Here is a 12,222-nt window from a genome sequence, read left to right as displayed (position 1 = left end):
CAAAGCAAGTGTGACAACGCCTGGCAATGAAGGCACAGGTCATCTAGCAGGACTGGCAAGGATGTAACAGTAATTGCCTCAACTTAAGTCGAAGCATTTGTCAAAATTCCAAATAAGTGCTCATCTGGAGTTGTACTGTCATAGAGTAAACTCTAGTCCAGGGAAGCACTGCTCACTGGTAGGACTATACGTTTTCTGGAGGGCATCAAATGATAGAAATACCTTTATTATCCAGAATGTGTATTTCAGAATATAATTTACAACCTCGATCTGGACCTGTTGAGAGGGTTATTTCTACCTTGAAATGCATAGATTGATTATTAAAGGTATTTTTATCATATGATACACACCTATAGACTGTTGTATTCCCATGCCAGGACAAGTGCCTCCTTTGGACACCATGTACTGATGTGTACTGTGCACTGTACAGGTGCTATGATCTGCAACATGAACGAAGGAAAGAAGGGGAAAGCTGTCCCTACAGTAAGACTAAGCTGAATCCCTACGATGTAGCGGGCTGCCTGTTCCTAGCAAACAGACCCGCCTTAGTCCTTGGCTAGTCTGAACGAAGACCTATAGCATAAGGGGAGGGGTCCATAAAAGAACTAAGGACAGGAACAAATATGGGACATCTCCTGAACGAAGAAAGTTGTTGCAGAACACAAAAGACAAACTGACATAAAGGTACTACAGATTCCAGAAGGACCAAGCGAACTGACAGAGAAAGGCACCGAAGCACCTGGCTGGAAAAACAGTCAAACAACAATGAAGCCAAGCACAGCCAAAAGGGCGGAGCTGGAATATAAAGGCAGGTGGTCACGTGACCGCAAAACACAAGATGGAAAAAACAAACAGGAGGGTTCTAACAACAGGACTCTAAAGAAGTTTCTTTGTATAGAAAGTGTTTCCTCATATTCCACCTGCTTTTTGACTTTAATATCTTGGTCTTTCAATATACAATATCAAATATACTACCAACGTACTACAGATCAGCTCCTATTAATATGAATAGGACTAATCTGCAGTACCCGGAGGCAGCCAGTACACAGTGTGAAGGAGCTGTGATGTTCTGCTCTGTATGCTGTTTACATCTGGCTGCTTCCAGAGCTGGTGTCATATCCCCAAGAGGATAGGTCATCAATATCATAATAGTAGTGGAAAACCCCTTAAGCCAATAGAACATCTCTGGAACCAGATAGAATGGGCTATTCAGTGCATATCAGTAACACTATGTAATTTGTGGCAACTACAAGCTATCGTATCTGCATAAGGCAATATTCCTACAAAACGATTTCAACACGGAGTGGAATCGATGCAATGACAAATTGCTTAGGTTCTGAAGGCCAAGTGATGTCCAACATGCTACTAGAAGTACATCTCTAATGACGTGGTTAATTATTAGGAGTATACAATCATGCTTTTTATATACCCCAATAAAAATATCACCACTTTTCTGCGAAGATTTTCCAAAGGATTTTAGAGTGTGCCTGTGAGAGTTTCTGGCTCCCAATTGGTTTCACAGTTTATCCCCAAGGTCTTTGATTGTTTTGTTGACCAGGTTCAATGCAGGCCCCTGGAGTTCCCCCTCCTCACCCACAAACTTGGCAAACCATACCACTATACTTATCCATGTCTTTATAGCAATCCAGAGAATAGAGCGGAGGTGCCCATGTTTGACCTCCACTACATTTATTGTCTATGGGACTGCCAGAGAAAATCAAGTACAGCACTTAGCTACTGTTTGCAGTCCCATAGACAATAAAAGGATCAAAGGTTGTGAATGTGCACCTCCACTCCATTCAAGATGGGGCTTTGCAGAGCTCTGTTCTTGCATTCGCTGGGGGTTTCAGTGGTCAGACCTCAAGGTATCATGGATACAGGATGACTTGCAATTGTAGGAATAACCTTTTAATATTACTCTTCAGTGGAAATTAACAGAAGCTAGCCTAAATCTTGAAAAACAGCCCCCTATCATAAACTTTGCCAAGTATGAATGTGAATAGGTAAACATTCTCCAATCACCTGCCAAACTAAGATTTATCCATCAAACTTTTGCTTCAGTCGGTAGCACAGGCTGTCAGTTCTGCCCTGTTCTCTATGTTTATATGGTCTAACCACATTTTGGCTGTTCGGTTGATGCTCCTAGGCACTTCCAATTCAAAACAATAGCACTTGCAGTTAATTAGGACAGATATATCAGATCACAAATTCACAAACTGGTGGCATCCTCAAATACACAGCTCAAAAAAATAAAGGGAACACTTAAACAACAGAATATAACTCCAAGTAAATCAAACTTCTGTGAAATCAAACTGTCCACTAAGGAAGCAACACTGATTGACAATCAATTTCACATGCTGTTGTGTAAATGGAATAGACAATAGATGGAAATTATTGGCAATTATCAAGACACACTCAATAAAGGAGTGGTTCTGCAGGTGGGGACCACAGATCACATCTCAGTACCAATGCTTTCTGGCTGACGTTTTGGTCACTTTTGAATGTTGGTTGTGCTTTCACACTCGTGGTAGCATGAGACAGACTCTACAACCCACAGAAGTTGCTCAGGTAGTGCAGCTCATCCAGGATGGCACATCAATGCGAGCTGTGGCAAGAAGGTTTGCTGTGTCTGTCAGCGTAGTGTCCAGAGGCTGGAGGCGCTACCAGGAGACAGGCCAGTACACCAGGAGATGTGGAGGGGGCTGTAGAAGGGAAACAACCCAGCAGCAGGACCGGTACCTCCGCCTTTTTTGCAAGGAGGAACAGGAGGAACATTGCCAGAGCTCTGCAAAATGACCTCCAGCAGGCCACAAATGTGCATGTGTCTGCACAAACGGTTAGAAACTGACTCCATGAGGGTGGTATGAGGGCCCGACATCCACAGATGGGGGTTGTGCTCACGGCCCAACACTGTGCAGGACGCTTGGCATTTGCCACAGAACACCAGGATTGGCAAAGTCGCCACTGGCGCCCTGTACTCTTCACAGATGAAAGCAGGTTCACACTGAGTACATGTGACAGACGTGACAGAGTCTGGAGACGCCGTGGAGAGCGATCTGCTGCCTGCAACATCCTTCAGCATGACCGGTTTGGCAGTGGATCAGTAATGGTGTGGGGTGGCATTTCTTTGGAGGGCCACAGAGCCCTCCATGTGCTCGCCAGAGGTAGCCTGACTGCCATTAGGTACCGAGATGAGATCCCCAGACCCCTTGTGAGACCATATGCTGGTGCGGTTGTCCTTGGGTTGCTCCTAATGTAGGACAATGCCAGACCTCATGTGGCTGGAGTGTGTCAGCAGTTCCTGCAAGATGAAGGCATTGAAGCTATGGACTGGCCCGCCCGTTCCCCAGACCTGAATCCGATTGAGCACATCTGGGACATCATGTCTCACATCATCCACCAACGTCACGTTGCACCACAGACTGTCCAGGAGTTGGCGGATGCTTTAGTTCAGGTCTGGGAGGAGATCCCACAGGAGACCATCCGCAACCTCATCAGGAGCATGCCCAGGCATTGTAGGGAGGTCATACAGGCACGTGGAGGCCACACACAATACTGAGCCTCATTTTGACTTGTTTTAAGGACATAACATCAAAGTTGGATCAGTCTGTAGTGTGTTTTTCCACTTTAATTTTGGGGGGTGACTCCAAATCCAGGTCTCCATTGGTTAATAAATTTGATTTCCATTGATGATTTTTGTGTGATTTTGTTGTCAGCACATTCAACTTTGCACAGAACAAAGTATTCAATGAGAATATTTCATTCATTCAGATCTAGGATGTGTTATTTGCGTGTTCCCTTTATTTATTTGAGCAGTGTATATACAGTTGTGCTCAAAAGTTTACATACCCCGGCAGAATTTTTCCTTTCTTGGCCTTGTTTCAGAGAATATGAATGATAACAAAAAAACGTTTTCTCCACTCATGGTTATTGGTTGGGTGAAGCCATTTATTGTTAAACTACTGTGTTTTCTCTTTTTAAATCTTAATGACAGCCAAAAACATCCAAATGACCCCGATCAAAAGTTCACATACCCTTGTGATTTTGGCCTGATAACATCCACATAATTTGACATAAATGGGTTTGAATGGCTACTAAAGGTAACATCCTCACCTGTGACCTGTTTGCTTGTAATCAGTATGTGTGCATAAAAGCTGAGTGAGTTTCTGGGATCCAGACAGACTCTTGCATCTTTCATCCAGCCACTGACATTTCCGGATTGTGAGTCATGAGGTAAGCAAAAGAATTGTCAACGGCTCTACGGGAAAAGGTAGTTGAACTGTATAACACAGGAAAGGAATACAAACAAATATCCAAGGAATTGATAATGCCAGTCGGCAGTGTTCAAACTGTGATTAACAAATGGAAAATCAGGGGCTGTGAAAAACCATACCACGGTCAGGTAGACCAACAATGATTTCGGTCACAACTGCCAGGAAAATTGTTCGGGATGCAAAGAAAAACCCACAAATAACATCAGCTGAAATTCACTAGCGGTGTGGCTATTTCAAGATATCAAGTCGCCAGAAGAAAGCCATTACTGCGCAAATGCCACAAAGTATCTCGCCTACAATACGCCATACAGCACAGAGACAAGCCTCAAAACTTCTGGAACAGGGTAATTTGGAGTGATGACACCAAAATTGAACTTTTTGGCCACAACTATAAACGTTACATTTGGAGAGAGGTCAACAAGGCCTATGATGAAAGGAACACCATTCCTACTGTAAAGCACGGAGGTGGATCGCTGATGTTTTGGGGATGTGTGAGCTACAAAGGCACAGGAAACTGGGTAAAAGTTGAAGGAAAGATGAATGCAGCACGTTATCAGCAAATACTGGAGGCAAATTTGCACTCATCAGCCCGGAAGCTGCGCATAGGACATACTTGGACGTTCCAACATGACAAAAACACAAGGCAAAGTCGACCTGTCATTGGCTACAGCAGAACAAAGTGAAGGTTCTGGAGTGGCCATCTCAGTCTCCTGACCTCAATATCATTGAGCCACTCTGGGGAGATCTCAAGCACACAGTCCAGGAATTTACAGGAACTGGAGGCGCTTTGCCAAGAAGAATGGGCAGGTTTACCATCTGAGAAATTAAAGAACCTCATCCACAAATACCACAAAAGACTTCAAGCTGTCATTGATGTTAAAGGGGGCAATACACGGTATTAAGAACTGGGGTATGTGAACTTTTGATCAGGGTCATTTGGATGTTTTTGGTTGTCATTAAGATTAAGGATATGTGCCCACGATGCAGATTTGAAGCAGAAATTTCCTGAGAATTTCTGCATCTCCTTGGCAGAAAAAAACGCATGGGGATTTTACATGCGTTTTTTCCGCGTTTTTACATGCGTTTATGCATGCGTTTTTTTTTAAGCGTTTTTCCAAGCGGTTTTGAGCATCACTTGGAAAAGGACTTGACAAGTTGGTCACACAATATAAATCCATGCAACTGGCATGGATTTATATTGTGTGACCAACTTAGAAGAAATTTCTACTTCAAATGCTGCATCTAAAAAGTAAAAAAAGAAATAAAAAAACTTATATTCACGTCTCCGGCTGGCCCCTGTCTCCTTCCGGCCACGTCCTCTCTCCTCGGCGTCCAGCGGTGTATTGGCAGGACCTGCGGTGATGTCATTTGGTCAGCTGATGGTCACGCAACTGACGCGCCCCCTGGGCCGCGCATGAGTGGGGATACCCGGAACCGGACCCGTTGCGGATGCTGGGGGTTGTAGTCCTCGTGTGGCGGGGACCCGGTTCTGTGGCTCAGGGTGGTCAACTCAAATGGCGGTCTCTATACCAAATGTCCAACTACGCCACCCGTGGATTGCGGTCAGAATGAACCGCCGCTGCAGGGCAGACCGCTGAGGCTGGTGTTGGGAGTGCAGCAGGGGATAGTATAACTCCCCACGGGAGGAGTGTAGCCTCAGGGCAGCAAGTGTGGATGTTGGGGGTGATGGTGCGCGGGAGCAGCAGTAACGACACAGAGTCCTGTAATGCAGTCCAGGGTATTTACTCACAGTTCTTTATCCACGTTACTACAGCTGGTCATAACGTCCCTCGTCGCACTGTGCTCACCAGGTGAGGGGCTCGGCCTACTCCCAGATAACTTTGGAGCGTTTCACAGGACCCCCTTTGTGTGTCCTTTCTCTGGCCTGTCATACCCCGCCAGTGACCTCGCTTCTGTCCGGCTGCCTCGGGCCTTCTCTGGTAAACCTTGGCGCCAGTTTCCCTGACCCTATCTGGTGCCTTCCTAGCGGGTGTAGCGAGGGGCTGCGCCACGTGAAATGTCACAGCCTCCGGTTTCTAGCTGAGGGTAGTTTCCCGCCTCCACTAGTTTCGGGGACCGGTCTCCCCCTTTGGCCTGACCCTTCTACGCAGGTAGATTCGGGCGTGCAGTGGCGACTCGCCGGTCCACACCCCTGGGGTCCCTTCGTTCCTTGTTCCTGGAGCCTCCTCCGCTCCTCTTCCTTCCTTCTCCTTCCTTCTGCTTCCTCCAAGCTCAGGCCTTAAGACTTGGCCTCTCTGCTCTCTCTGACTGAACACTGTCTCTAAGATGGCTCCCACCTTTTATACCTCTCTTTAGGTGCACCCAGGAACTGCTCTCTCCCTGCTCCTGCACTACAGGGTTCCCCCTTCCTCGGTGTTCCCTCCCCCCACTCCAGCCAGGGACAGGGACTGTCGTGCTCTACTTGGAGCATATCGGTCGCCCTGCCCCCCGGAAATGTGGTGTAATGCATGCAGGTGTCAGGGTCCTGATCCACACTCCATCCTTACCTGGAAGTGAGATATCGCACATCTGGTTGAGATGCAATACCTCTGTAGCGGCCGAACCCTGGGGGCGCTACACAACCACTGACGTCAGCGGTCAGGTGATGGTTGCGTGACCATCAGCTGACTAAATAACTTCACAACAGGTCCTGCCAGTACACCACGGGACGGCGAGGAGAGAGAAAGTGGCCGGGAGGAGACCGGGGGCCGCCGGAGAGGTGTGTATGAATAATTTTTTTTATTTTTTACTTTATTATTCTCTTTTTACTTGCAGGTACGATGGTACCCGGGTTGGAGGAGAGTCTCCTCTTCTCCAGACCCAGGCACCATCCGCATATTGAACCGCAAAACATCCGCATGTACACATGCGGATGCTATGCGGTTCAATGCAAGTCAATGGGCTTGCAGGTTGTGCTGCTGATTTTTACGTAATGATAATTCACAGTGGAAATTTCCGCAGCATGTGCAAAGCACATGTGGATTATCATCGGGATACATCCCAGACCTCTTAACAAGCGATTTTAATGTGTTTGCGCGGAGGAAATGCCCATGTTTTGAAAGGGTTAAAGGCACTAAGCTATTCAGTATGATTAAGGACTCATTCAGATGCAATTTGTTCTTGTACAAGTTCTATCCATGTTTTTCACTGATTGATCTCATACCTATTATAGTCTGTTGGGCTGTTCACATGGCCCTATATTTTTGCAGACTGAATGGTCCTCACAAAATCACAGAGGCATGTCCTATTTTGATTTTCTGCATAAGGCCACGGCCCCATTATCAGTATTTGGTCAGTATTCGGTCAGTATTTTTTCTCAGGAGTGGGAGCCAAAACCAGGAGTGGGTGATAAATGCAGAATTGGTGACTTGTTTCTATTATACCTTTTCTCTGATTGTTCCTCACTTGGTCTTGGCTCCCACTCCTGAGAAAAAGTACTGACCAAATACTGATAGTGGGGCCGTAGCCTATAAGAAAATCACTGACGTCTGCATGACTACCAATATTTGACTATTAAGATGTGATCTGAGACTTTGTTTTAATACTACAAAATCAGTACTCTCTTGCTTTCAGGCTAGAAGGGTTAGTGTTACGTTCCAAAACAAATTAATACTTGAGAGGCTATTGTACACATACAACATTGTTATTTCTGAAAATATATTGTTCACTAAAATACAGTGCATATAATTACACCCTTCTTATAGCCTAAATTTGTTTCTTTTTTCCAGGGTTTGAAATTCTGGATCACGATGATCAAATTGCTCTTTTAAAGGGTTCCACTGTTGAAGCAATGTTTTTACATTTAGCACAAATATACAATCAACAATCAACAGGGTGCTCACAGCTAGATAACGGTAATTCACTTTGTGGTTTATCTTGTTCATGAGATCCAGATCAAATAAACTACTTAACATTGAAATTGCAACACTAAGGAAAAACCATGGAACTATGGAAATCACAGGATAGATAGACATGTTAATAATACAGTACAGACCAAAAGTTTGGACACACCTTCTCATTTAAAGATTTTTCTGTATTTTCATGACTATGAAAATTTTACATTCACACTGAAGACATCAAAACTATGAATTAACACATGTGGAATTATATATTTAACAAAAAAGTGTGAAACAACTGAAAATATGTCTTATATTCTAGGTTCTTCAAAGTAGCCACCTTTTGCTTTGATGACTGCTTTGCACACTCTTGGCATTCTCTTGATGAGCTTCAAGAGGTAGTCACCGGAAATGGTCTTCCAACAATCTTGAAGGAGTTCCCAGAGATGCTTAGCACTTGTTGGCCTTTTTGCCTTCACTCTGCGGTCCAGCTCACCCCAAACCATCTCGATTGGGTTCAGGTCTGGTGACTGTGGAGGCCAGGTCATCTGGCGTAGCACCCCATCACTCTCCCTCTTGGTCAAATAGCCCTTACACAGCCTGGAGGTGTGTTTGGGGTCATTGTCCTGTTGAAAAATAAATGATGGTCTAACTAAATGCAAACCGGATGGAATAGCATGCCGCTGCAAGATGCTGTGGTAGCCATGCTTGTAGTGTCTCCAGACTTGTCTCCCATTGAGCACCTCTGGAGCGTCATTGGTCGGCAATTTCAAAGGGAGTTGCCAGTAGCAGATCTTAATGATTTGTGTGCCCAAATGCATTCAGCGCCGCAGAACATTCCTCAGACAACCATTAATAACCTCATTGATAATAGCCAAGGCGTGTAAGTGTGTGTTTATCTATGCACGGCGCCTATACACAATATTAAATACATTGAGATGTTTTTGAAAATGTTGTTCTAACCATACAACGAATGACATAAAATTCATCCAGTCCGTTCCAATAATTTCCTGTGTATTATATTTCAATTTTTACATTTTGCATTAGAATAAGTTCATAGAATCAATGATCATCATGATGACCATAGTGAACAAAGGACACAAACTTCGGTGCAAACAGTCCATACGCTCCAAACAGAGGGGGGAATGTAGAATTACATAGGCAGAGATGCAGTCTGACAATCCGAGATCTGTGACCCCTTCCTCAAGTCCAGAAGTTGTTGGAACAGACTGGATGCAGTTCGTTGCATGGTTTGGACTTTAAGCTGTATGGAGGAATAACTGCTTTGCGACAGAAAGTGAAAATACGATAAATTGGGATTTGGTTAGTCTATCTTACTATTTTTGAAAATGTTGCTTCCATTTTTTCATCATTTGCAAACCATTAACATGTCCATCGATCCTGTGATTTCCATAATTCCATGACTTTTCGTTCCTTGATATTTCAATTTCACCGTTGAGAAGTATATATTAAATGGGCTGCAAATGGGAATATAATACATAAATGGGCTGTGGCTGGCAGGAGAACAGGCACACATGTGAGGGATTCAATGACATCTGTATGCCTTAATAAGACACATGAATGGATGTTGTTCTGAAATTGATATTCACACGTGCATCAATATTTCAATAAATATAATAGTGAAAACATTTATGTGCATGTATAAACATCCCTGTACATGTCAATGCCTTTTCTTTATTGAATTCAGATTTTACATTGAAAGACAAGCTGGTTTACAGAAGGCCCTATACAATGTCTTTTTCATACTTAACTTCATTTCAATGCCCCAAAATCAACATGTTTAAATCTTGCCTCTGTTACTACCTCTCCCAAAAAGGTCAGGACAGACCCCTGTAGGTGAGGTTTGTGCGGCTTTCTTCATGGTACTGTTGTCCTGGCAAAACAGTGATTGTTGGCAATTATGGTAGTTGGCAATTATGCTAGTTTCTGACACCATCCAGAACAGGAGACATAGCTCAACATAGACAACAAAGTTGTGTAACCACACAATGTAAACTTAAATGTGACAAAACAACCCCTGGGCTCAGGTTGCCGTGTATTGTAGTAGTCAGTCAGGCTCAACATACTAAAATCACATACCTGTTTGCTGCTAGTGTACATTATCTTCTTTCAAATAAGGTCCAATTCATCAGAGAATTTACACAAGCAAATTGTCATAAACCGATTTTAATTGTTGCCAAATATAGCCGCAACGCGGTGTTACTCCAGAATTGTACGAGTTTGGTGTTTTAAGTTAGAAGCAGCTCCGTCAAAATAGTACAAAGCTGGGGAGGAGACAGGGCAGGACAGGGCATTGCTACACATGTCAAATTAATGAAAAGTGCCGGCAGAAAATGTAATCTAATCCCTGACTGGAGTAGCATTGCTGGCGAGGTGCACGGAGGCGCTGCCACAGAGAAGATGCGCCAAATCCATTAAGTAGCCTGAGCCTCTTAATGAATTGGGCGCTTTGCATTCCAACAAGCCCTTTCTTAAAATTGGCATACAAAACACCAATCATAATGACTCGCTCCCTAAGTATGCATTTACACTGCCTTAAACAACTGATGATCAGTTACACGTTTGCTGTTCGGCAGTCGTAAAATTGCCTGTTTTGACAGGCCAACCACACTTCACAAGCGCACAGAACGAAAGGCAATAGATCGTTCTCCGCTCATAGAGTTATTGTTCTAGTCATTGTGCTCACAAGAACGATCATTTTTAAGTAAGATTAAAAATCACTTCAGCCAACAAACAAGTTTTTTGCCTTGTTCATTAGATGATTGGCAACATGTTTACACTAGCTGATTATCAGGTATGAGCGTTCCTAGGAATGCTTGTTCATGATGATCGGCCGGTGTAAATGCACCCTAAGGCCACGTTCACACATTCAGTATTTGGTCAGTATTTTACATCAGGTGTGGGTGAACAATGCAGAAGTGGTGCACATGTTTCTGTTACACTTTTCCTTTGTTTGTTCCACTCTTGATTTTTACTAATGTATAAAACTGACCAAATACTGAATGTGTGATGAATGTGACCTCACTCATAATATGACCAGTGGTTGCTGTCGGAATAAATTACTCCAGTGGGCCAAATGTGGGTCAGCCCACATCAAATGCGGGGAAGTGTAGTCTACATACTAGGACAATAGCACCTTGTGGTAACCATTGTAAATCCAGGTAACTTGAATATTTTCACAACTTTTGGGGAAAACGATGGATGTACTACAACTCCATTAAAAAGGCATATGTATTGTAATTATTTTTTATCAAGTAATGTTCTTCTAGACCTGAATTTAAGATATATCATTTATTGGTAAATCATTTTTTTGTAAGTTATAAAAACTTAAATATTGTTGACTGACTATTAAAAACTCCTTTACTTTAACATAAAGAAACAAATTATCAATGCAAATATTTTATTTTTCTAGGACTTGCGAAATACCAGAGCCACACAGGAGAATATTACCATGTTCAGGATTTTAACAGATGTCCTCTGTATTCTCTAGATCCTAATGCTCGGCAAAATACTCAAACATTTAATACAGGTCTGGTTGTTTTACTTCTAGGTTTACAATTTGTACACTGATATACATTTATGCAAAATTTTGAATATTGTCCGACATCTATTGGGCATTAAAAAAGTTTCTCTACAAAAGTGTTTTATGACATGTTAATGAGACTAAAACCATTCCATTCCGTTGTAGCTAGGGCGCTAACGGACAGCAGTTTATGTTGCATCACTTTTTGAGATGTTAGGCTATGTTTAGACATTACGGTTTTTTCAGCGTTTTTTGCTGCAGATTTTTATGCAAATTTTTAGCTGCCTTTTGCAGTACCAGCAAAGTCTATGAGAAACCAGAATTCTCTGTTCACGCATCATGGGTTTTTTTTGTTGCATATTTTGTGCCTTGGTTGGGTTTTTGGAAAATAGAGCATGTCACTTCTTTCAGTCTTTTTTCACCCATAGGAAGTAATGGGTGGTGAAAAAAATGCTGAAAAAACGCAGGTAACTTTTTTTCAGCATTTTTGATGGCAAGATAGAATGAGGTTCTTTTTCTTCACACAACTTTATGTACATGCATAAATAGAGACAGAAGGACAGTGAAA

At 43.2% G+C, this 12,222-nt stretch overlaps 1 protein-coding gene across 1 annotated transcript in view; it reads left to right on the top strand.

Moving 5' to 3' along the window:
• LOC141226067 (bile acid receptor-like) overlaps positions 1 to 12,222 on the top strand; it is a 143,174-nt gene that overhangs the window by 126,125 nt on the left and 4,827 nt on the right. Inside the window, exons 8-9 of the mRNA XM_073667125.1 lie at positions 8,003 to 8,128; positions 11,544 to 11,660. Of these exons, the coding sequence (XP_073523226.1) occupies positions 8,003 to 8,128; positions 11,544 to 11,660 (243 nt within the window). The remainder of the gene's footprint in view (positions 1 to 8,002; positions 8,129 to 11,543; positions 11,661 to 12,222) is intronic.

This window comes from Phyllobates terribilis, unplaced genomic scaffold, assembly GCF_046119375.1.
Source record: "Phyllobates terribilis strain yellow unplaced genomic scaffold, ASM4611937v1 Scaffold_2__4_contigs__length_985480577, whole genome shotgun sequence".
NCBI classification, from domain to species: Eukaryota; Metazoa; Chordata; class Amphibia; order Anura; family Dendrobatidae; genus Phyllobates; species Phyllobates terribilis.
This window is presented reverse-complemented; position numbering and strand designations above follow the sequence as displayed.